Source organism: Adiantum capillus-veneris, chromosome 8, assembly GCF_014529385.1.
Source record: "Adiantum capillus-veneris isolate H3 chromosome 8, ASM1452938v2, whole genome shotgun sequence".
Lineage (NCBI taxonomy): Eukaryota > Viridiplantae > Streptophyta > Polypodiopsida > Polypodiales > Pteridaceae > Adiantum > Adiantum capillus-veneris.
The window spans coordinates 132,125,935-132,152,791 of NC_140938.1; the positions used below are offsets into that span (position 1 = coordinate 132,125,935).

Genomic DNA, 26,857 nt, shown 5'->3' on the forward strand with positions numbered 1-26,857 from the left:
CAAAAGGTGCCGTTAACATTTCCAAATTGATGGATTTCATGTCTTCAGAAGTTAGAACCGCCATCATGTCCAAACTATATAAAGACCCTGAGCTAGTCTCAGCTCTTCGAGCCTTCCTCAATGGAGAACTAAAGTTTAGGCTACCACAATTTGCACAGATGGATGGAGCTGGGGAGATGCCAATAGAGGAGGAACGCTTAGATCCACAACCCAACCTAGATGAGAACCTTGTTATAGAAATACCTGTTAACAAGTTGGGACAATACTTTGGGTGATGAATCCAATGCAACCATACCAATCACTACTAAGGGATTAACTGTGAAGGGAATCCTTGATGGTGGCGCTGGGGTTAGCATTGTGACTAAAAATTGCTGGAAAACTATGGAAAGACCTCACCTTGCGACCATAACCATAGTAGTGAAGATGGCCAATGGGTCTATCGTTAAACCTATTGGGATGCTAGAAGATCTCAAGATTAAGGTTTTTGGACATAAAATAAGGATTACCTTCACTGTTATGGATTTCTCCAAGTATACTACGGCATCGGAGATGATCTTAGGACGTCCTTTCATGAGGGAAGCAAAAATGGTGCATGATTGGTCTAAAAACCATGTCTACTTGCAGTTCCAAGATTCTATTATTCGAGTAGATCTTGTAACTGGTCAAGCACATCCTCTAGGAAACACGTTCATAATTGATCATAGATCTGACAACACAGTTCACTCGGCCCCATTGCAGTATTGTTACACGTGTAAAACGGACACTGATGTTAGGGAAGATTCTCCTTATATGGATGTACTACCTGGGATGACTGAGTCAAACAATGTGGATTGGGTCCACCTAGCAGCAACCATAGACACTTGGGGAAATAGGGGGACAACCTGGGTAACACCTGAGGGGGATGAAATTCCCGCACCCTTAAATATGCTACAAAATGCATATAGCTTCTGACAAGACTCATCCTAATATAACAAAAAGAACATACAAATGGGTCCCTAAAGATTCTTTAGCGACCATATCTAGTGCTAAAAAACAGAAGCCTTGTAAGAAACGTCCCATTCGCTCCAAGAAATGTAAGGAAATGTGGCAGTGGATTCCTAAACGACTATTGGAAGCCCAAGGCTACTATCAAGGAAATTATCAAATCTGGGTGCCAAAACGTAGATTGTGTTCTTACTTGTCACCTGACCCATGTGAGCCCAATCCTGTAGCTCCAAAATGAATTGACGATTGTGGAAAGAAAAAAATCACAGAATGCTACACACCCGCTCTAGAGCTAGTTTGGGTACCGAAGAAAGAACGATTTGTTCTACCTAGCTCAGAAAGGGGGGAGTCCCATGAAGCTTCTAGCTCCTCATGTAATGCATCCATAGAGGTAAAAGCTTCTTTACAGCCTCCACCTACAATAGTGGACCTCCATAAAACTACAAAGGAATCCACACCTCCTAGTGTTCAAGAATCATTTGATGAACCACTTCAAGTTCGATCCTGGGAGAGTACCTTACCACCCTTGCAACTCGACGAGGCACCTAAGGTAATACAAAACTACTGGCAAAAATCCTCACCTATTACTAACTGGAACAATTGGTTTCAAAGGGTGATGAGCACATTTCAAACGGTATGATCTACCCAAGGAAGGGGGAGTGTTTGCTGACATCCATCATTCACTTGCTTCCCTCTCAACCTTCCTCGCTGACCTCTCAATTTCCCAATCTTAGGGAATGTATATATAAAGCCTTATACTCAAAAAAAACAAAAATAATAAAGAGCAAGAGCAATTAGCAAACGCGTATGTACAATAAAAGTCAAAACATTGACCCAGACCTACACATTCACATCTGATACACTGAAACAAAGACCTATGTCATTAAACACCTTTGATCCTCATCACTCAAGTGATGGAGGGTAGGTAGGATTAGTACAATAGGAGTCTTTCTGTTTTAGAGTTTAGTGATCAACAAAGTTATTTCTTCCCATTGATGTGTCTCCTAGAGATATTCTTTGTGTTTCCTCATGTGTACAGGAACATGTTGCTGTGGTTAGGATTTGTACCTTCATGGAATCTTTCTCTCATCCACTTTTCAAATCAAGCACGATCATCAACACAAACATGTGTTTTTTTGTCCATTAGCATTGTCCCTTATCTTTCTTGCATCCATGTTTGTCTGCTTTAATTGTAATTGGTAGCATTATACTAAACACATTTGCTTAGTATCAAACATTAAATTCAATGTAATTTTTTGTCATAATCACTTGTCTAGGTTTAAAAATCAAGCAGTCTAACTAAGCTAGATTGACCAAGTTAGGTGCTAGAGATCTTCTCTTAATACCATGGGGAATGCCTTCCTAATAATCAATGGTTCCTTAGGTTCTTAATCCGATCTAGGCAGCATTGTGTGAAATGTACTAGGGCTTTCTAGTGGGCTTAGTCTCTATTGACCTTTAGCTTAAGTATTATAGAGGGAGTTTACTAGTGTGATGAGCCTGGGGAGGGTAATAGTGTTATATGACCCCCCAAAGTTACAAAATTAAAATGCTGAAAACGAACAAACAAAAAATCAAAGTGCCACAATGTAAAATCTTAAGCTGGAAGAGAAACCTTAGCTTGATTGGGTACTCCACTCACATGTATCGCCTATGGTACTAGAGCCCTAGAGGTTCCCAGTGTGGGCGCTTTTCCTTGAAAAGCAAAAAACCCAAGGTATACAAAATAAGCACACACATCAAAATTGAATCACTGTGAAAAGACTTTGGTGGGTCAAAGAAAAAGAAATGAGTCTGGCGATGATTTCATGAGCAATTCCTTTATCGTAGCTTAACTACAAGGTCTTCTAGGTATAGCCTCTAGTCAGCCCTCGGACATGAAATACTTGGCTCTCACGATTAAACAACTTAATTGACCAGAGAAAATTGAGAAGCTTGCCCATGGTATTAATAGTCGATCTTTAGTGCCTTTCGATAGTTAAATTAGCGACCCCAGACTTATTCAATTTTCTACCTTTACAACTGTTTATGTGTTTGATTATATTGCAATTTAATGTTTATTGCTGACAAATGGTTTAGAATTATGCTACCAATCAATTTGTCTGCCTAAAACTGCATATGCTTTTTAATTGTATATGAGAATGCAATTACTGTGCCAATGTTTTTTGATTTTGCAGTGACTGAAGAAGGTTAAGGACATTCATCTCAAATGCTCTTCCACCTCAATGAACGAACTTCAACTCAATAGATTTCGAGGACAGAATCTACATCAGGAAGGGGGACATGTTAACCCTCACGCACATTCCTATAACCTACGATGGACATTGTATTATTTATTTGGTAGAGTCAGGTACCGGACTTGTCGGTCCAATAGGAAAAGGGTAGGAGTGATGCCGATGAGAGCCGCACTCTAATTGGGACATTCAAGGGATTAATTGGCTAAGCATGGGTGCCCAAGTGTGAATGGGGCAAGCTCATATAAAAGTCAACTAAACCTAAAATTCACTTATTCTCTCATTTGTGCAATTGAAGAGTGCTCTTGCTCCATCTCCATCTTCTTCTTCTTCATCTCCTTGTGTGCGCGCGCGCGAGAGAGAGAGAGAGAGAGAGAGAGAGAGAGAGAGAGAGAGAGAGAGAGTGCGATCGTGCATTGCGACGACAGCACAGCAGTGGCGAAGCGGTTGAGCGCGGCGCAATGGCGGCTCCTTCTTCTTCGTGGCGAGGAATCCTCCACGACAGCAAGCGTAGAGCGGTGAGTGACACACCATCACCATCTTTGAGCTTACTAGTTTAAGCTTGTTGTGTGCTTGGAGCCATTTGTGGCTCGCACACAGTGTATCGGCAAGTTCCTTGCATTGACACGTGTGACGGCGCACACATCCTGGCAACATGAAACCCTTGGTCAAATTCCAAAAGTAGACTACTTAGACCACTAGGTAGATGGGTATCATCTTAGGCTACCTTGCTACTAGTAGTGATTATAAGCAAATTGGCAGAGGAACTTCCCCTTGGTAGTTGAGAACTTCTTTCCTTGAAATCACAAAAGTGTAAAGAGTTCAAAAAGTGTCCATCAACACTTACTAGGGGATTTATCATTCACAAGTTGGGTCGTTGCTAAGAAAAAGGATGCTCTTGTAGACACAACTAGCTCTATAGAATAAGCAAAACATTCTCTCAAGATGGAATCTCATTCACAATTAAATTATCAAAACAATCATATTTCCCATTGATAGAATAGAAGGATTCTCAAAATCCAGAAGAAAGTAGTCATACTGGGTATTCTTAGATTTTTTATTTAAAATATGCCTTGCATAGAGTTAAGAAATATGTCTGACTAGAAAAAATCAATCATGAATGTGTGGGTGCAAGTTCACAGAGCTATAATAGAAACAAGAGATTGCTTGTCTTGAGGCTCTCTTAGAAGATTCATGTTCTAGTTGCTTGATAGCTAGGTTAGAGGCTCGTCTACTATAGGAAAAAAACTCATCATCTATTGTGCATGCACCTTGTGCACAGAACCAATGATATACATAAATAGTGCCCATTGATGCAGTCATATACAACGAGGACAAGCAAATATACTAGCCTCAATTGCTATTGAGTAAAAGATCAAAGCTATGGGTAACTCCTACAACATCCTTAATAGGAGAATCATGAAAAAAAATGATTGGAAACAAAGAAGATGTTACCTATTCTGAAGTAATCCTACGAATCCAATGCATGCAAGGAGCACCTTAATTTCAGAACTCATTATCTATAACATGTGTAGTACATGGAGTGTATACTTATGCAGCTCTCAAAGTATGTCCTTGACAGAGTATCCTACATTGTGGCGAAAGCGTAAAAATTGCTTGGATGGAATGAAATCCAATTGACTAGTATGCCTTGTAAGTAGATCATAAAAAATAGATTGATAAGCCATTGGCTACAATGATGGCCTCAACGGTTTTAGTCAATACTCTTAAGTGCCTTGTACTATACATAACTCGAGTTGATACAACACAATGTGCTTTTCTCATGCGTAAGATGTGAATTTGTATCCACATGATGCCGATTCCCTAGCCCTTGTTGCCTTGTCGGTTCCTACTATCTCAAAATCCAAAAGAAAATGCTTGATTGAGAGGGAATTTTAGTTTGATTTTGTAGTCCTTTCTTGAAACCGGCTCGTATCCATGAATTCTAATATACTTAGAGTGGTCCTATGTACCATGTAAACCCTTGACTTGGTTCATGTCAGCACCCATTGGAAAACTGGTTAGGACAGCTCAACAATAAAATTGTGTCAAGCTTCTATGTGTCAAGCTTCTATGCGCAGAGCCGTCTAATCAACCTTGTCAATCATTGACAAATAATCGACCTTGTCAAGTTGTATGCTGTAGTGGAAGCATAAAAAGTTAGTGTAGTTAATGCATGTCCTAATTGCACTATTGCACTAACAAAGCGTACCTTAATTTGGCAATGATGAGAGTAATTATCTTGTGAAACTTAGCTTTCAGGCTTTGTCTGACTTCAAAACCTTGCTTGGCAGAAGCAAATTTTGCTTATCGAGCTTATTTCATGGAGAGTTATGCAAGATTCAATAAGTTCAAAATTTAAAACTTTAATTTCAACTTGCTTACCCTTTAGAAAAACGTCTCCAAGTATTTTGGGTGCTTGTGTCACTCCAAGAGTGTCCTTGATTTTCCCCCCAATTACTTGACATTGGCACCTTTTTAGGAGACCCTTGGCATTGCATGTGTAGCCGACACCTTGCCAAGGCCGTGCCGTCCCGACCCTACCCTTGTCCTCACAAGGTCTTGCCCCATAGTATACTTGGATAGAATATGATGTTGTTATGAATGTGTCATAATGTTGTCTATCTCCTCATGTATTTTGGACACAAGCATGTCCACCACCCAGGGGTTCTGAACACTTTCATGCTAATTGCGAGGCTCAAACCTAACTTGGAGTGCAGGTCAACAAGTAAAATGGTCTCATGGAGAACACACGCGTGTATGATGATGGGCATGATCCTACAACAATCTGTGAAAAAAGACATGGCTTTCAACTTGGCCTCTTGCAAGGATTCCGTTACTTTAGTCGTTTAATTCATGCCCCTCCTTAGCACATGTTATTTTGCATGACATTCTCATTTGAAGCCGACTCTATAAGATAGATAACATGCACCTTGAGTTCATTGTTCTCATCAACTATTGTGAGCAACCGTCTCGTCCCCCCCCCCCCCCCGGACGCCTTTTCTTTTGCCCCTTTCACTCACCTTGAAGTGAGCGAGCCTTCGTTCAAATGGCAAGAAGAGTGTTCACTTCACTCACCTTGAAGTGAGCGAGCCTTTATTCAAATGGCAAAAAGAGTGTTCACTCCATATTTGGCTTGCATAGCTTCCATAGGTTGATGTGGAAACCTATACAATGCCTTTCAACCTGTAAGAAGATTCTTAACTATGACAATGGGGAAAACTTGTTTTTTGCTCATGTTATTAGACCCCTCTCTCTATGTATTTCAACACACTGGTCTACATCAACACTTCATTTATCTCTCTCGTTTAAAACATTTCCTTAGCAAGCCATCATGATCCTTGAGCTTGTTGAAATTGGTAGGACCTAATCACATTAACGAAGTCATAGTGGCTATACAAAAAATAAATTCAATACTTAGCTGGTGAAATAGTACTCTGCAAATGCATAGTGCAATAGAGCAATGCAACAATGCAACTCGAATGAGAAGAGGTTTATTTACAGTACTATCACCATTCATGTTCCCAATCACGGACCTTCCATTTTTTGGCCAATGGCATGTTAAAACATGCCTTAGAGAACAAGGAGAAATGCATACCAATTTTTGGATCCAATTTTTGGCATGTTAAATGCCTTACTACACTATGGGTGAAGGTCGTTCAATATTCATTGCTTGAAGAAGACTTAAAAGTCTTTTGATAGAAATAAATGATGGTCTTTTAAATGCTATCTCCAAAGTTGTAGTTACCTTTTTCAATTAAAAAGGGTATTCATAAGAGTTTGATCCCATGATGTGACATATTGATAAAGGGTTTCATTCAAAATTTTGATAAAGATGAATTTCACTAGTTTTATTATTTTCTATGTTTATTAAATTTATCTTTCTTTATGAAAAACACTATTTTTTAAAAATTTTACTTCTTTCCCATTTTATTCTCTTTCAAAATAATGATGTGCAATGTGTACTTTTCGCATTATTTAAGTGAGACCCTTCATAATATATAAACCATTTGTGATTATATATGTATAGTAGATAATACAATTTTATATTAAGATATAACAACATTTTGTGTGATTATATATGTATAATAAATAATACAATTTGATATTAAAATACAACAAAATTCCATGTGATTGTAGACACGTACTTAAACTAATTCTCTCTCCCATCTCCTCTTAACTTAGCAGGCCTTTGTGCCTCCTCACCTTGTTTAGTTTGCAGATGGGTCCCTTCACTGAAGATCCTCATGGATTTCTTTCCAACTTTTTGTTTTGAAAATACTTATTTTAGTTTGTAAATGGTCCGTTTATTTAAGACCAAGGACTTCTTTTTCAACCTTTTGTTTTAAAATACCAAGGTGCATTTTCACCTTGTTAATTTCCCATTCCACATCTTGACATTTTATCATAAACTAATGAAAAGAGCTTTATGGCAGGGTAGAGGCCTTAATATCCATATGGGTTAAGGTCATTCATCCATAGTTGTTAAACATGTGTCCCTCACTAAGCCTTAAAAGTCTTGAAGAAAAAGACATCATGTTTTTTTAAATGTTATTTTTCAAAGCTGCATTCAATTTTTTTTTGCTGAAAAAGTCTTTAGAGAACAAAGGAATAAAAAGTGTATTCATAGGAGTTAAGATCCATGATGTGAAGTATTGATTCAATTTTCTTTTTAATACTTTGATTTGTAATGAGTCCTTTCATTTAATAATTCATAAAGGTTTATTTTTTTAAATTGTTTTATCATTATCTATGCTTATTAAAGCTATTTTTTTTAACGAAGACATTACAATATTCTTTTGTTTTATTTTTTAACATGTTTTTTTATTTTATTCTTTTTATTTTATTGCTTTTTTCATTTTATGTTGGTTTCAAATGATAATGTGTAATGTGCACCTTTCATCTTATTATTTTTGGAAAATTACTCAAAAACCCCTCTAATTTGTGAAAATTCTCAAAATACCCCTCAAATTTTAAAAATTCATGAAATACCCTTGTATCTATTTTGATTGGATTGTTCAAGATTTTCTAATCTTTAATCCCTTTTGACAATCGAGATCCAAATTTGAGTGCTTAGCATGTAATTTGTCACAAATACCTCGCAAAGAAGGCAATTATGTCTAAAAATAATGAAGTCATTCATCTCTAGAGCCTACATAACCAACTCAAACTTTGATTTAGCATCTTATATTGATAGACAATCAGTCTTCTTCTAATCTCACAACTCATGTTTTGGAGATTATTGGAAAATTTGAAGGGCATTTTGGAAATTTATGACAAACTATTGGGGGTAATCTGGGAATTTTTGAAATTTGAGGAGTATTTTGGGATTTTCCACAAAGTAGAGGGGTATTTTGGTAGACCATTTGTTCCATATGATTTTAGACGCTCACTAAAACTTACTCTCCATAAATGTCATCCCCCCTTAACTTAGCATGCCTTTGTGTCTCTTCACCTTATTTAATAAAATTATGGAAACCGAAACATGCCTACTTATTTGCACTCTTTAAAAGGATTACTCATTAGTCAAAAAGATTCCCTCCACATCTCCTTTTCAATGCACCCCTTTTAACCTCTTCATCGCCCTCTGCTTTGATCCATCTCTGTCTCTTTCGACCTTTGTCCCACCCTCTGCTCTCGGGCTCTGGCTCTGATGACTACTAATCCTTCTATCTTCCCTTCCCATTCGTTGAGAAAATAGCATAGAGGTCTCCTGCAATCCTTCTCTCTTCCCTTCCCATCTCGTGAAAACAACATAGATCGATCTCTCTCTCTCTCTCTCTCTCTCTCTCTCTCTCTCTCTCTCGCAAAAAAAAAAACCAAACACAGCACATCAACATTGCCATTTGAATTTGGTGAATTCCCCCCCCCCCCCCCCTTCCACCCCCCAAAAAAGAAAAAAAAAACCAAATATGGCACACCAGCCTTTCCATTTGAGTTTGGTGAAATCATTGCTCAAAGGTAGAGAGAGAGAGAGAGAGAGAGAGAGAGAGAGAGAGAGAGAGAGAGAGAGTTTCCATGCATACATAGAGAGATAAAGAGTTGCCACTTCAGTTTAGTTTATTGTACATGTGGATTGAGAGAGAGAGAGAGAGAGAGAGAGAGAGAGAGAGAGAGAGAGTTTCCATGCATACATAGAGAGATAAAGAGTTGCCACTTCAGTTTAGTTTATTGTACTTGTGGATTGAGAGAGAGAGAGAGAGAGAGAGAGAGAGAGAGAGAGAGAGAGAGTTTCCATGCATACATAGAGAGATAAAGAGTTGCCACTTCAGTTTAGTTTATTGTACTTGTGGATTGAGAGAGAGAGAGAGAGAGAGAGAGAGAGAGAGAGAGAGAGAGAGAGAGAGACATTTGCGTGTAGACATTTGTCCCACCGACATACTGATAATTAAAAAATGAATCTCTTAACATTCCAGTTGTTTTTCCATTATTGAAAAGGGTATCACCTACTACTTTCTCTACCTTTAAAAAACCCAAACATAAGTAAGCACGACCTGACACCTCACCCTCCCTTGCACACTGCTCCCCCCTCGCCATTCTATTCACACACACACACACACACACACACACACACACACACACACACACACACACACACACACACACACACACACACAGAGAGAGAGAGAGAGAGAGAGAGAGAGAGAGAGAGAGAGAGAGAGAGAGAGAGAGAGAGAGAGAGAGAAGCATCTCCATAGATTTCACCTCTTCAAGAATTTTCAGCAACAATCAAACTTACTTAAGAGAGGACCCCAATATGCCCTGTAGGAGGAGGGCCCTTCAATCATGGTAATTTGTGCCACATAGCTACTGTGTGCAGCACATGAACATACGCCGTTTGCTTGAGATGACTATGTGACGGGTGTAAAAATGGTGCCTTTTCGTTGGGGGTGCCCCCACAGGCTCGAAGTGCATTTTTAACAGGTTGTAGGAAATTCACTTTTGCAATGCCACTGGTTGTTAGTAGTGCAAGATTTTGGGTAGGTAGAGGGCCCTTCAAATGTGGCTCACTTTAAAGGATCTTATTTGGGGGCAGAGGGGGGGGGGGGGGGGGGGGGGCACAACACTAAAGGGCATGGGGTCTTTAATGAAGCTCCCGTGATGGGATCAACCGTGGAGAAGCGAAAGCACAGATCTCGAGGAGGACGAACGACAAACAAAATGTCCACGTGGTTAGATGCTGCTAAGGGGTTTCAAACTCAAAGCTTGTGTTGTGCCAATCCAATGCCCTAACCACTGAAGCGCGTGACTTTTTGTGTCCTTAATGCTTAAACAAAACTCTATAAAGTAAACTTCTACAGACAAAAGGAAGACAGAAGTAAACTAGGACACAAAAAGTAAACTCGAATACGTTCCTTTAAAATTGGACGCTCGAGTTTACCTCGCATATTGTGTGCTCACTTTTCTATCTTAGATTCCATCACGGGGCTTCATTAAAGACCCCATGCCCTTTAGTGCTAAGGGCGGGGAGGGAGGGCGAGGGGGTGTTCTTTAATGAAGACCCCGTCATGGGATCTACGGTTGACAAGTGCGCATGAGAATCTGGAGGATGTTGGACGGCCAACAAAAATGCGTAGATTGGTGCCTTCCTTGGAGTTGAATACATCACTTGGGTTACAATAGCATACTGGGCTCACCACGCAGGGGGGTGCATTTTGTTGTCCCCAATGCCCAAACAAAAACCTATAAAGTAATCCCCTGCATGAGAAAGTAAACCAGGACTAAACTCGAATACACCTAATCAATATCAAACGGCCGAGTTTGCGTTGCATCCCATGCACGCACTTGCTGGCCGTAGATCCCATGACGGGGTCTTCCCTGCCATTCCATTGGGGACAGGGGTCCCGGGTCATCTACTAATAAGACGAGTGTCACTGGTCTTTCAGCCTTTAGAGGTACGCTTTCAAGTAGTCCTTACGTCGTTCTGTCGAAAATCTAAGCGCATGCATCGATCTAGGTGCAGCTTGTGAGTTAAGTACGCGCACGCGCGCGCTGGGACTCCAACAAAATGAAGTCATCACAGTGCAGTTGTTTGTTTTGCAGGTAGGTAGAATCATGCCTCGCGCGCGCGTCTCCAACCATGTACACTCACCCAGCGTGGATGTGTTCATTGATATGGGCCATCCCTTTCTCAACAGAACTGTGGATGGATTCTTGAAGATCGGAGCGGTTGGCTTTTTTCTCTGGTTGTTGCATGGTTTCTTCGTGCTTGCTGTTCTTAAACTCAGCAACAAGTAATAGCTGTGGCACTGGATTTCTTTAAGTTTTGCACAATCAATCTAAACTCATTAAATTTGCAGGTTGGTGCTGCTCATGCAGCCTCTCAGGAAATTTTTGCTAGCTTGAAGAAAGGTGCTTGTTTTGCCTTTGAATTTGTTATTCATGTGGCAGTCCTTTAAACCCATCATTCAATTGTGACAAGGTGTTTTCGGGTGATTTGTTTCAGAAAGCGTTACAAAGCATGATCTGCAACACACGGTAATCTCAACTCCTTACATGAATTAAAATGCTCGAAAGCAATTGTAATGTGGTTGTGTGCCTATTTTGACATTGCAAAATGAGCAGCAAAGTGTTGGCTAGTGGTCATATATGGTGATGGTGACTAAGTTAGATTTAGCAAGCAGTTTGATTACATGTCAATGTGTAGTGACCTCTAAAGGAGTACTATGCATGAAGAAATTCTCTTTGGACGTTTATGAAACTTATCGTTGTGATATTGTCTTCATCAAGGTCATGTTCCATTGAAAGGCAGCGTGATTACTTATATACACTTACTTTTGCAAGGTGATTTTTAAAGTGGATAGAAGGCAAATGCTAGATTTTAGGATGTACAAGAAAATGGTAGGGTGATTTATGGACCATGGTAGGGGGAAAACTTGCTAGCTGTTCCACAAGCTCAAGTGAGATGTAATCCATTGCCATGTCATGTCCTTTGTGATGAGAATTCTTGTGCCTAATATCCTGTTATGGTTAGAGCAGCTCGGTAAATTTTTTCAACAAAGCTACCCTTTTTCCTTCACCCTCTACACAGGAGTTGCACTTTTTTCTTGATTCATCAGCATTATCTTTTAGTTTAGCAAGGCTTCAAGGACGATGATCCACTGTGTGGAAAGACAAGGCAGTAACTAAAAGTTGATTATACTTGTCATATCAAGTCACTTGTTTGAGCAAAGGCAACCATTGTATGTGGTTTTCACAATTTGGAAAAGCGAGGCTTCACAATCAAAAGTTTGTAAGCGCTGAAACATTTGTATTGTGATTGATTGTTTATGCTCACTTTCATCACTTTCCCTTTATTGAAGGAGAATCATATGGGTGACTGGGTTGATATCTTGCATGCCTACTACTTGAAAATTATATACCTAGAGGTACTTACGTTGGCCTTTGGCCTTAAGGCCAAGGAGGATTTTAACCCGACGGAATGAGTGCATGTGAGGCCTGATTGGCAATAGGACCGATCAAGCAGTCTCGATTGTCATACGTAGCCTTGTTCTTACAATTAATATCAACACAACCTGCCTCTGACTTTGAAAAAAGTCCATGAAAATCCGAGATGTTATGATAATTGGTTTAGGCGACTAGGTTTTTAGGATAAAAAATGAATGTATGATTGTATAAACAGTATGATTATAGCCCACTAATAAATAGGCATGCAATAGCACCACACCACGCCATTCCAATCTCATCTTGGACAAAGTCCATCCTTCACGTGCAAACGCTGCCCATGAGGATAATGGCCCTAAGGTAAAACTTGGCGTTAACAACAAATTTGTCAAGACAGAAAATTCTTATGACATATCTAGGAATTTACTCTTTGCGCTTTTGATTGTGTCTGTGTTGTTGTACGAGTTTCCAGTTTAGTAATAGTAATAATTTGCACTTTCTTGTCCCTTGATGTAAATGCCTTGTATCTGTACTGATTTGCCTTCAAGTAAGCTTTTCCTCAAAATAATACTGTTTTATTCTTGCTTCAATTTCTTCAATTGTCTATAAACGTTTATGTGTCTTAGTGTCTTATTCCTCCCCTTGCATACTTCGTAAGTTCAGACTTTTCTAACCTTGTGAAGATTTATGTGCCAACATCATGTTGTCTGTTGGTTTTCATTAGCGCAAACAATAATATTGTGAAAGGATATCTAAAGTGGTCGAGACTCTGACTGAATGTTTGAGTTAAAGAAACTCCCTTTTGCATTGATGTATTCAGCATGAAACGGCAAAAGCTTGCTTGTACGTCGTTATCTATTAGGTTGTAGAAAAGAAGTGGGAGGTGTAAGACCTGAGAACAAGGTAATACTTAAAGAAAAGTAGTCACTGATGCACTAGAGTATGTTGTAAAATTTTTAACGAGATAATCTTGATGTCAAGTGCAGTGGATGTTATAATGTGATCAAGACTACTCATTCCACAATTTACAATCATCAATCCTTTTTTTTCCAGCATATTCCTATTTGAGAATGTTCCCGCTGTCCTTATGGAGTAGATAGAGAGAGGTGAAGGTGAATCAGGAAGATAAGAGAGAGAAGAGACAGTGGCACCATGATGGGCCTCAAATGACCCTCTCATTTGCTTCGTTTCGAAAAGGCAAGACTTCGAAAGATGAAAGACAAAGACCGCTGAAGTAATAATTTTCTGGGTCTTTTGAGGTTACTAACAAAACAAATGATGACGTATCTTACAAAATGATCAATTATTAGGCCATTCACACTGCTTTTATTGTGAGTCTTCAAAGGCCATTCATAGGAGAACTACCAAGATATAGCCCCGTAAATCCTTGCTCCTTACTGTTTAACTATACAAGGAAGAATTACAGAAAGAAAAGTTCAGCTATCGTGTTGTGGATGAGTTTTGTAGATTTGGAAGGATTATGTAGTGATATGCATTTGTCCTTGCACCTGTTTAATGATTCTATCATGACAAAGTGTGGCTGTTTTGTGCTAGCATCTATGGTAACTTTATTGTCAATATAATTTTATGAGCGATGTGTATTCTAGTATGTCTGCCATTTTGACATTGTGCCCAATAGCATGCTTCTACCATTACTACAAAGTTAAAATGGCACCTCTGCCATTTGACTTTGGATGACCGATGGCCTCCTGCCATCATTGAAGATGTGACTTTTCAAATGTCATTTATATGGAATGGGGAAATAGTTCTATCTCTGTGATGCACATTGTCACTATGACACAGAAGTTGCATCACTAATCGTGTTGCATCATGTATACATGTCTTGCTGTGTGTAATTTCTTTTGTTTTTCCTCTTTAATTTCTTTTTCTCTGTAGCAACAATCGAGGACGATTGCTTTGATTTTTGATGGTGGTATGGGATGGGTTTGATAATAGGAGTCAAAGAGGAAGCTGGCCCCTACTGGTATTTCTCTTGATGCTACCTGGTCCCAGTGAAATTTTGAGTCAGTGCAAGAGTCCTCCCTGGCTGGACTGTGATTCTCTCTAGATTTTTTCTTCTCCCTAGAAGTGCTAAGTTTCTCCTTCTATACTTGATTACCTCTCCCTAGATGGATTTTTTCTATACAACTACTCTCTCTCTCTCTCTCTCTCTCTCTCTCTCTCTCTCATTATCTTGCTAGAGCCAATTTTCTCAAACTGATCCTCTCTCTCTAAAACTTAGAATCTGTCTCTTGATTTTTGCTGCTTGTCAGATCCCCATCAACACTCTGGTTTTAGTTTGTAGGCATGTTTTTGGGGTGAGGATCTATAATATAGACAATGGGCAGCAAGAGCCTCTGGGGCTCGGGTGAGAAAATGACCTGGGCTGGGGCTATACAAAGCACGGAGAACCACTCCCACGGGATCCACAAGGCAGAGAATGGCCAGAATGGACAAGTTTCTACTTCACTCTAGCGGCCAAAAAACAGCCCTCACTCCCTATTTCCTGTTCGTGGGAGATTCTGGGACCGACCGGCCAAATTCAGAGAGATGCCAAACTCTAACAGCTATCACCCACATCCATTCTACACTCCTGTCGCTGTTATTCTCAGTTTGAGTTTTGTCACCACATTTTTCCTTTTATGTATTGGGATGACACAGAGAAGATGCAACAATTGCACATTGATTTGCCTAATAGGCCGAGTTCGACCTCTAGAAGATGCTATAAAATTTTTCTTTCTTTTTTCCTCTCGTTCTTTGTGCGCTTGTTATAGACTCAATGCTTTTTTTGCTTTGTTTTAATGTTAGCTTGTACAACTATCTTTCTCTAGCCTCTATGTTGGGATTAAATCTTAATGCTTTGCATTAATATAACTCATGTGATTCCCAAACAAGTTTCATTATAGACAAAGGCATTGTTCAAATCATAATATTATGTTGTTTTGTGTTGCCAGGCAAAAAGGATGGGCAAAGAAGGAGTACAATGGGGTAATTTTCCTTTTTTTAAATTGCAATGTGTGGAAAACCATTGGTTGTTTGAATAAAATAAAAGCATTGAAGCCCAAATTGTTGATTGTAGTTTGTTCTACAACTTATATTCTTGGCGTGCCATAGTTGGGAAAATATCAAACATCATTATCTTTTTTTACCGAATTTTATTTGGGTATGAGGAGATCCACATTGCATACGTGGAATGCATAAGCAATTTTAAGGGCACTTTCCGTCATAGTCTTTTACCGTCTCGTAGAGTCACTATGAAAGCTACATCGAATAAGCATTTAGGCGCAACTTTTGGCCCTTGGGATGGAGTCCAATTGTGATTTAGATATAGACAAAGACTAGTAAACAAACAAAGATTGTTTAGGATCTTTTAATACATGAAAAATTCAAGACTTTCTTCTTATATAACAGACATTGCCAATTGATTACTTCAAAGGCTCACATGGAGAGGACTGGATAGCTTGGATGGTGTCACTTTGTAATAATATGTATAGCAAGACTTAAATGCAATAGTTTGAACTTTGTGCAATGAGACGTGACAAAGTGATGATGTGGCTAGTGCCTAGACCTGACTTGACCGGAAGAGAACAGCAAGAGCCAAATTGGACAGGGAGAGAGGACATGTCTGTGATGCGAGGCACGTGTAGAACACGACAGCAATCATGGCAAGATTTGTGGGATGTACGGTACAGTGCTGACATGTCAGACTGTACATGCATCTCGATGTGGTAGATTTGACGTAGGCTACTTTTTTAATAGTAGAGTTTTTGGGGTGTCAGTTTTTGTAGTTGCTTTTATAGGCGACTTGTAAAAGCTAGGCCACAATGCGTTTAAATATGAGGCTCTGGGAGCACTCTACAGGTCTGTGCATGGTTGTAGATTGCAGAGCGACTCCTCGGCAGTGGTATGTGCTCAAAGATCAATAATAAAGAAGTAATGAAGGGGGCCCTACCTTAGGGGCCATTGCGATAGTCACTTGGAATGACGAGACTGGTAAGGCCATTCAAGACGGAAATGGCTTGTTCATTTCATTTTGAATTGTATATAAAATTTGTGGAACTCTCTAAAGAAACAACAAAACGGAAATGAGAAACAGGAGACTTTGGAAACGGAGTTTCTGATCTGATGGGCCCTGAAACGGAGTTTCCTGGTAACTATGGCCATCGCATCCAATGGGGAACTCCGCCCCGCTGTGTCTTGTCTCCAGTTTTCAGCTCTCTTGTGCTTGCTGTTTCAGTTGAGTTCATGGTCTGTTTGTCTGTTTCACGAATTGTAAATGGCTTGCCAGTTATAGTGGTATCTGAGCACCTATCAACTTTTATTCTCCAGAGAGTCTGCTCCAATTTTCTACAGCCATTGTGGATGCAGCAATACTTCTTGATTGAGAGGAAGCGTACGAATATGTGGAAGAGGAGATTGAAGTTGAGGAAGAAGAATCAGCTGATGAAAAACCAGTAGTGGGTGAGGAAGGTAGTTTGAAAGGGGAGCCCAAATCATTTGTTGATGTTGTGGATGCTAAGGATCAAAAGCGGCAAGAGGAAGTCCAAAGTTTAGTTTCTTATGCATACAGAAACAAGTTCAACAACAAATGTAGAATGTCCGTGATGACGTGGCATGCCTAATTAGAAAGAATTGGCCAAGGGGACAAGAGGAATTGAACCCAAAAGAAGGGCCGAGGGGCGTAAGGCATGGTTGCGGGAAACGGAAACGGAAAAGTTCAAAAGGGTTGAAACAGGGAAACGCCACGTCACTACGGGTGTGCTACTATACACATTTGGGAAACTTAAAAACTCTTTAGGGTACATAAAACCATACAGCTATAGAATCTATATGCAAAGTTAAAACAAACTTAAGACAACATTAAGGAATGAAAGCTTGGTTTAATTTTCATGAGCAAATGCATACAAATTTCAAAAGGGACTCAAAGAGTCTGACAAGGACAAACAACAAAGACTTGGTGCTAAGAGGATAACAACATTACTCTATAAAGAGATCTCCTCTTCAACTTCTGCACTTTGATCTACCATGTCTCTTTCTATCTACTCATTTGCCTCCATGTCCTGATCATAATCATCATTATCATCATTGTCTTCCACATGACCATTGGTAGTCCATGTAGTTTCAGCCTTTGATTGGTGGAAGCCAATGTAATTATCATCAGTAAACTTCTGTCTCATCTTTGTCAGCAAACATTCACTCTTCTTGGCATTGATAACTAACTTGTGATCTCGCAATGCCTGGAAGACCTGAAGCAGAAGGTGTCTAGGTTCTGCCTCATCCTTGGAGAAGACTATAAATTTAATGTCATCAAAGAAAGTGCCGACAAAAGATCTGTACTCTCTGAAAATCCTATCCATCATTCGTGGAAAGGCCAAAAGGCATCACCAAAAATTCATATAAACCGACTGTCTTGTAGACATCTCCCGACGCGATTCTGATATGATGATATCCGCTTTTCAAATCAATTTTGCTGGAACAAGAGGATCCCTGAAGTCGTTTAAGAATATCATCGATCCTTGGAATCGGAAATCTGTTCTTGATGGAGATTTTATTGAGAGCTCTGTAATCAATGCACATTCTCCAATCTTTCTTTAATAGTAACAACACACCGGAGAGCAGTAGGGTGAATACTTGGCTGGATAAGACCTTTTTCCAGAAGGTCTTTCACTTGGTTCAGAGATCATTCTGGGCTCGGCTAACACGGTAAGGTGTCCGGTTCGGTGGTGTGCTTCTAGGTATCAGATCAATAGTGTGATCCTCAGGACGAGATGGTAGCAACTCGCCTGGCTGGCCCTCAGAAAAGCAATCGGCATGAGTGTGGAGAAAATCTTGGCGTTCTTTATCAAGTTCAGACATGTTTGTTCTGTTTTATCATTTAACTCTTTCAAATAGATTGAGTAAACAAACAGATAGGATTTCATTAATAGACAGGATTTCATTAATTTGGAAACGGTCGAAGCCGATTCAATAGAGACAGACTTGCCCTTTAATTTTACATCGAGTACAAATTTTCAGCCCTTTTCAGTTGTCAAAGTCTCTTGCTTTGCTCGATAATCGACCACGGCGTTGTTCTTATGGTACCAAGGGACTCCTAGGAGGACGTCACAACCGTCCAAGGGCATTATGTAAAAGTCCTCGTGCCCCAAATACCTCCGACAATGCAACCGAAGTTTGCCCATGACAGGTGTAATGGTTGTCCCGTCTAGGTGCCGCCAGAACTGCCTCTGCTGGTGGTCCCATCCAATAGGGTGTAATCTCGAGCCGTGTCGTGAATTCGGGTGAAATGAAATTGGCCTTGGCTCCTCCATCAAAGAAAATCAGGGCTTCTTGATCTTTCACTTTGTCCAAAGCTTGGCAAAGTTTTGTACTTCCATCAATCATGCTTGGGTCAATACCCATGCAATCTGGAACCAGTCCTGCTTTCATCTTGCCTTTTCTGTCTCGACTGCTCTCGATCTCTCTGGCCAATCTTCATGTTATTCTTGCTGTGCCTTTTTGGGGCACTTCGCGGAGACGTGCCCATGTTCCCCGCATCCAAAACACTTCCCTTCTTTGATGTAACTGGCCCTCTCTCGAAGAGTGAGCTGGGGCCGTGTATCCTTGTCTTTCTTTTCTTGGAAACTCTTTTTCTTTCTACTTTCATTGTGAGAGGTCTGTTGGGTTCTCGAGTCAAGATCTCATCAGTGGGCAGGTCAAATTTCCCGAATGTATCGCAAAACCCCCTTTCGCATGACCCATCAATTCTTGAATAGAATTTGACTTTTGTTTCAGGCAGTAGTCTCAGATCTCTATAGGGAGTCCGCGTCAATACCGCTCAATTTGTTCCTTAAACGAGACCTTCTTAAATGAAGAGGTCGGTAGAAAAGAGTTCCAAACTTTCTCGCAATAAGCGTCTAAAGAATCTCCCTTGGTCATCCAAAGATGATTCCAAGCAGTTCGTATATCTCGTTCGTACTCTCAAGTCAGCCAAGAAGAAATGAAGAGCCTTTTGAATTTCAACCATTTAATTGGAGCTTCCTTCCTGAGAAGAAGAGTGAACCACCATGTTCGAGGATTTCCCTTGAAGAAAGATGTAGCCCTCCTAATCTTGGAGTGCTTTGAGTAATGCCCTCCAGAGAAAGCTATGTCAAACTGTTGAATGAAGGCCAAAGCCTTCGGAGCATCTCGGAACCTAGAAAAGGATTCAAATTTAATCGACTGTCCACCTTCTTGAAATTCTTTTACTTTCTTGCTTTTATCTTAGAGAAAGTCATATTGGTTGGCTCTATAAAAATGCTTCTTCTTTGCATAAAACATGTGATTGTCGGAGTCCGAACTGTCTAAGGATGACTCCTCTGTAGAACTTTCAGAAACTGGGCGAAATCTGGGCTTCTTTGCCATTTTCTTGCCCTTTGTGAAGCTTTGCTTTTTGCCATTTCTGTCTTCCTCGCTCGAGTCAAAAGAACTAGAAGAAGTGTCAGAAGAAGAAGAAGAAGAACTCGGTAGTCCTTCAAATTGTGCACGCTTCTTCTGCTTTCTTGTCGATGCAAAAGAAGATTGATGACCCAAATAACCCGGGAAGTCACTCCCCTTCTTGTGCTTTTTCTCTTGCTTTTTGGATTTGTTGTTTGCGTCCAAAAGCTGACTAATCTGTGTCTGAACCACCTCTTGTATTTCTTGCTCTGTAAACATCCTCGGAGAAGGAGGTTTCTTGATTGCTTGTTTGATGGGTAGTTCTGTGGCTTTCTGCCACTGGGTGTGCACTTCTACGATGGATTGCTGAGACAAAAATTTTGCAAATTTCGGATCCTTTGCAATTTTAATCATCTGCTTTGTGCACTCGTCAACCTCTTGTCGACGTTCCATCTCTTCAAGTTCGTACTGAGTAGGCCGAAGTGGCCCATACTCTTCTTCTGTTTGATCATGAAAATCATCTTCGATAATCTCCTCCCGCATTAGCAGATGCAAAAGAAGTCGACCGATTCTTGTTTGAATCCATAAGTGTCGCGAGAAAAAGGATCGTATTTCCGGATAGAAGAGAAATCGCCCGCGCTCTGATACCACTGTAACAAACTTGGACACCCCAAGTCAAGATTCTACTGCGACACAACAGAGATTCACTTCAAAATAGTTCACAAAGACTACAGGGCCTGGCGTAGTTCCGTGCCCAGAGGTATTGGCCCCAAAGACTGGCGCCCCTTTTGGTCTTTCTTTTTATATTAATCTGTGTTCAAAGTACAAAGAGGGCCCGCGGGTCTCACTCTCAGACTATGCGTCCAGATGCTTTGAGAAGTGAGCCCCTAAGACCACTTGTAAAGGTTACATAGGGTTGCTAAAAGCAGAGCCCCCAAAAGCTTCAAACTCCAAAAGCAATAAGTTTCCAAAGGCAACTGGGCGTCCAAAACTGCAAAAAGCTTTCAACGTAAATCCGGCCAGTCCGTACGGCTGTCAATGCGATTTGCGGAGATGTGTGCAGTCAGTGTGATTTGCGGAAATCCATACGCAAGCCACATCAGCAACCACTTTGCATTATTTTCTTGTGTCCTCGGGGTCCCCTCGTCACTTGGCCATAAGTTGGCACAAATTATGGGGTTTGCCACATCACCAGTTTGTGACACTAATGACTGGCTTCGGACATTACACCAGCCATCCCCCGTCAAAGTAATCCCATACGAGCTCCATTGTTTCTTCGTAGGTGTGAGCTTCATTCGTAGAAGTAACCTCAATTATCCAAGAGCTTCTCTCGAAGAGCATCATAAGATGGAGGAGTGTAGGTCGGCCCAAAAGCGGCAATTTCACTGACCATTTCCTTGAAGTATGGGTTAGGAGCCACATTGAAAGAGATGCCACAAGAATAAAAGCAGCGTGCAACAACACTATCCACCTGTGCCTTTCTTTGTGGATGCCAAGACGTATAAAGAGTACTTTGTTTATTGGTTCGTAGAATTTCACTTGTGGTGGTTGACGATCCACTACCAAAAGAGAAGCCTCCACGTGGTGGCTGCCCAAATGTTGCACTTACCAGGTTGGCAAAGGAGGTTGAATTGGTTGGTGTTGTTGCTTGTTTGCGTCGAGTGTTGGGTGTAGGAGTGTGTAAGATGCACAACAGAATGAATGTTGAACTTTGCTCAAGATGAGTGCTCCGAACTGTGCTCACGGTTCCTTTTTCTTAGGGAAGGGAGAGCCTTCCGTGCTTTGATGAGAGAGTGCAAGTGATCACAAACAAAGCGAATAGACACTGTGCGTGAAGGTGCATGAGACTGAGAGAGAGAGAGAGAGAGAGAGAGAGAGAGAGAGAGAGAGAGAGAGAGAAGAGAATACGACACCAGAGATGTCGTCAAACCGTCCTCCAAGGACCCCACTCTCGATGGCGAGAGTGGTCTACTATTGATTGCACAATCTGGTACAATGGCTGACGCAAATCTAAATGCTTGCTATGTGCATGTCGACGAGTGGACGACGAGGACGAGACTATGGCTGAAAACTGAATGCTTCGAACCGGTATTGTTGCACCAAGTCAGGGGCTGATCTGCTACTGCGTCTTTGTATGCCAAAAAACGCTGTCTTTGCTGTGGTTTGTTGCTGTTTTTCTGCTGGTCATAAAAACGCTACTGAGTGTGGCTTCATGCCGCTGATTTGGCTGCTGGTATGGCTGGTTAAAAACGCTGATGCAAGGTATACAAAAACGCTGCCCCAAGTGCTGAAATCTCCTGCTGGTAATCGCCCTACTACTGGCTGAAGTCCTACTGTAGCAAACGCTGATACATAGGCTGAAAATCGATGTTGTATTGCTGTCCAAAAACGCTAACTGTGGCTGAAATCTGCTTGCTAAATCGCCAAAGTGCAAGGCTTGAAAACGCTGAAATGGCTGAGCTAGGTCGTCTTGCTGAGAAGGGTCTCCAGAGGGCCTGCTGCACTGGGTGCTTGTTGCTCTCCTTCTTCTGCCAGAAAGTGCTAGCTATGGTTTGCTTATATATTTCACTAGCAAAATTGCTCTACCTAGTTCCCAACAAAAGGCACTTAATAAATAAGTGAAAAATGTCAAAAATAGGGAAAATAGGTTTAATGCACTGGAAAATTCCCAAAATGGATTTTGACGGATTCTGGTGGGAATGCTGATGATCATGTTGTGTGCAACCGGAGGATATGCATCTAATCTAAGTGTCTGGACATGCACGGCCTGTGAACAGACTCACAAAAGTGCCAGATCACTTCCTATCCTAGACTGACTTGATTGAATTGAACCCTGGTCATGATGTAGCTTGTCCACGAACACATAGGGTTGGATGTGTCACGTGACATCCTCTCCTTTTCAAAGTGCGGTACTGGTACCGAACTGTATGGCGTCGAGGGAGATCGCCAATAACATCCGGAATTCTCGAAAGGACTCTTCGCCGGCCCACTCTGATGTGTGGGTCGTGCGGTACTTGAACTTCATAAAGGTTTGCAACGCTTGATTCTTTGGGCCGCGCTGAAAGCGACAAAGTCTTCTGTAGCTCCTTCAATGCTTCAACTTCGTGTAGAGTCATCCGTCTACCTTCTTCAAGAATCTCCGAGGCTGAAAATTCTGAAACCACTTCCAACACAAAAACATGAACATACCTATTCCATGTAAAGTGAATGGAAAAAATCTCGTCTTCCTCAAAGACTGTGCATGCAATGTAGATGAACAAATAGACGGAGTGCCAAACCGTTCACCACACACACGCAAACAATGAGATCGAATCTTGTCTTTCTGATCTAAATCAATTAACTGTGGCAATTCACAACGGAAATGCCCATGCTTGGTGCTCATACTTTCTTGTGCTCTTTCTACAACTGAGTCATGCCAAGGAAGAGACGTGGAATGTGACTTCCTTGAATGCATACTTTTTAGCTTTTCATGAGAAATCCGCATACATCCGTGCTCATTCATGAGTGAATCGTGCTCAACGTACAATATGGCATGCCTAGGACAAGGGATCACATAAAGACGACTAAAATACAGGAAAGCATAACGAATGAAACACTCGAACAATGCGTGCTGACTAATCACTCGAACACATAATACTTCCTGTGAGGGTTCTTGAGATCTAGGCTTGAGAGCCAAGATCGGTTCTTTTTGATTGGTCGAATCTTCCTGTGGGGGTTCTGTGGACCTTGACTCGAGAGCTAAGATCGGTTCTTCGTGATTGATCGAATCTGCAATGAGGTTAGCTTCACTAGAAACAAGATCAACTAACCCATCATTCTTGTGAACAATCACATCGTGGTCGTACAAATCATCATGCTCGTGAGAAAGCACATCTTGATCATGCAAATTATCATGCTTGTGAGAAATCACATCTTGATCATGCAAATCGTCATGCTTATCATTATCATGCAAATCATCATGCAAATCATGTGTGCCATGCTTTGAAGAAGAAGAGACTGAGAGAGTCTTGTTTTCCCGATCCTCTTGCATCTGTGCCTGCACATGAGAGAAGAGTCGCAACAACTCTGCATGTGTCGATCGTTCATTGCTTGTCTTGCTTTGTTCTCGCAATCAAATGCTGCTTGTCTATCTTTGTTCCCGCGATCAAAATTTTGCTTCTCTTTCTTTGTTCTCGCGATCCAACTTTGCTTCTCGTGCTTTGGCTTCCAAGCGTGCTTGCTCGTGCTCACGCTCTATGGTTGCCATTCTTTCTTAGTATTCACGCACTGTTTCTGCTTTTCTTTCTTCGTGTTCACGCTCTATTTCTGCTTTTCTTTCTGCGGCCTTCAAGCGTGCTTGCTCGCGCTCACGCTCAAAGTTGGCCATTCTTTCTGCTTTTCTTGCTTCGCATTCTAACTTCCTTTCCATAAACAACTGCTTCAACTCCTCCATAGGAGTTAGTGCAATCCTTGGCGTAGACGGGGAAGGGGGAGGGTCGGAAAAACCTCCTGGTGGGGAAAATTCTTCTTCGCCTCTCTCATGCTCATCACCTCCAAGTGAAGTATCCATTCTGCTTCGAGTGATGACCATCCACTGAAGTCGTGGGTTCTTGTGGTCTTGGGTTCTTAAGTTCACGAGGAACTTGGGTTCTTGGGGGTCTTGGGGTTCTTGAGAGTCCTGAGATTCTTGAGGTTCTTGTGGGTCTTGAGGTTCTTGCGGTTCTTCTTTCGCTTGCAATTTGTGTTAGAGAAGGATCTTCTCTTCACCCGAGTTTTGCTCTTTTCCGCGGGTGCACCCCTTGGCGGCCTTGCGCTCACACCAAGGTTGCTTTTTCCCACCTCACGTCGATTGGCCGGCCGCTAAGTGCACGGTTCGCTCTCAATGAGTGAAAAGAGGTACAAGGGGAGGCTGGACAAGCCCTTCTTTCTTGGGTTTCCTGTCACTCTTCAAAAACACGATTAGGAATCGACATGCCCAAGTGATCTTGGGTTCGTGCGACCGCAACAAGCAACATTGCCAAAGCTTTGATACCAATGTAACGTGTAGCGGAAGTGAATGTTGAACTTTGCTCAAGATGAGTGCTCCGAACTGTGCTCAAGGTTTCTTTTTCCTAGGGAAGGGAGAGCCTTCCGTGCTTTGATGAGAGAGTGCAAGTGATCACAAACAAAGCGAATAGACACTGTGCGTGAAGGTGCATGAGACTGAGAGATAGAGAGAGAAGAGAATACGACACTAGAGATGTTGTTAAACCCTCCTCCAAGGACCCCACTCTCGATGGCAAGAGTGGTCTACTATTGATTGCACAATCTGGTACAATGGCTGATGCAAATCTAAATGCTTGCTATGTGGATGTCGACGGGGGGACGACGAGGACGAGACTATGGCTGAAAACTGAATGCTTCGAACCGGTACTGTTGCACCAAGTCGGGGGCTGATTTGCTACTGTGTCTTTGTATGCCAAAAAACGCTGTCTTTGCTGTGGTTTGTCGCTGATTTTCTGCTGGTCATAAAAACGCTACTGAGTGTGGCTTCATGCCGCTGATTTGGCTGATGCAAACGCTGGTATGGCTGGTTAAAAACGCTGATGCAAGGTATGCAAAAACGCTGCCCCAAGTGCTGAAATCTCCTGTTGGTAATCACCCTACTGCTGGCTGAAGTCTTACTGCAGCAAACACTAGTACACAGGCTGGAAATCGATGTTGTACTGCTGTCCAAAAACGCTAAGTGTGGCTGAAATCTGCTTGCTAAATCGCCAAGGTGCAAGGCTTGAAAACGCTGAAATGGCTGAGGGGAAAACGCTAGGTTGAAGGGGGGGGTCGTCTTGCTGAGAAGGGTCTCGAGAGGGCCTGCTGCACTGGGTGCGTGTTGCTCTCCTCCTTTTTTTTTTTCCGAGAAAAAGATCCTTCTATTCGTTAATGAAAATTGCCCATAGGGCTACAACCACTTCTGCAAGAGAGGGCTACAACAAGCATGATGGGGAGACTCTCCCAATGAAAAACAGCATATATACAATGAGGCTAAATCAAGAGATGGGAGGAGGGAAGAGCCACACAGGTGGACGGTAGTGCCATCTGAACACACCCTGGACAATGGTGTAGAAAGGCCCGGGGCGCTAGAGTCGAAGGAAAGCCTCGCGGCGCTCCCGCATGCGGTCGGAGCTGCCCTTTAGTCCCTCAAGCTGTCCTCTGAGAGTATGGATCAGCTCTAGCCAAAAGCCACGAACAGTCTCTGCTGGTGGCACAGGGCGAGCCTCAAAGATGCGGAAACAGCGGGCCCGCAAGATGAACCAAAGTGTCAGGCCACTGATGAGCTCCCAACACTCCTCTCTCTCTACACCACTCCTGTGGGGTAAGCTCTGTAGCAGGCTGGAGTGTAGGTCGCCCCCCCTGCATCACTATCATCCTGCTGGTGGAAGATAGCTCAAACTGAAGTGCTGGGCCCGTGAGAGTGGACCAAGCCGCTGCCCCCCAAGTGTACTGTCAAGCCGTGGAGAGAGTAGGCATCAGCCGAAGAACTCGTAGCCACACCTGTTGGGCCGAGGGACAGTCCCAAAGACAGTGACGCTAACTCTCCACCAAATGGTCACAGGCTGCACATGCGACCGAGAGACCACTATGCACTAGCCAGCTCCCTATCGCTGTAGCTCTGTGTGCGACCAGCCACTGAAACAAGGTGACACGCCTAGTGTAACAAACTTGGACACTCCAAGTCAAGAATCAACCGCGACAGCACCAAATAACCACTTCAAAACAATTCACAGATCACAATAGATTTGCACTGGCCCGGCGGAGTTCTGTGCCTAGAGATATTGGCCCCAAAGACTGGCGCCCCTTTCGGTATTTCTTTTTGTATTAATCAATCATCAAAGTACAAGAGAGCGGTT

General features: G+C 41.8%; 1 protein-coding gene across 3 annotated transcripts in view; it reads left to right on the forward strand.

The window, feature by feature from the left end:
* The first annotated feature begins 10,955 nt into the window (after positions 1–10,955).
* LOC147452978 (outer envelope pore protein 16, chloroplastic-like) overlaps positions 10,956–26,857 on the forward strand; it is a 65,584-nt gene continuing 49,682 nt past the window's right edge. Inside the window, exons 1-5 of one of the 3 annotated variants that reach the window (XM_086518528.1) lie at positions 10,956–11,113; positions 11,262–11,387; positions 11,519–11,570; positions 11,665–11,696; positions 15,557–15,590. In XM_086518528.1, coding sequence (XP_086374654.1) covers positions 10,994–11,113; positions 11,262–11,387; positions 11,519–11,570; positions 11,665–11,696; positions 15,557–15,590 — 364 coding nt within the window. In that variant the 5' untranslated portion in view covers positions 10,956–10,993. The remainder of the gene's footprint in view (positions 11,114–11,261; positions 11,388–11,518; positions 11,571–11,664; positions 11,697–15,556; positions 15,591–26,857) is intronic. The other 2 variants (XM_086518527.1, XM_086518526.1) reach the window with 2 other exon arrangements.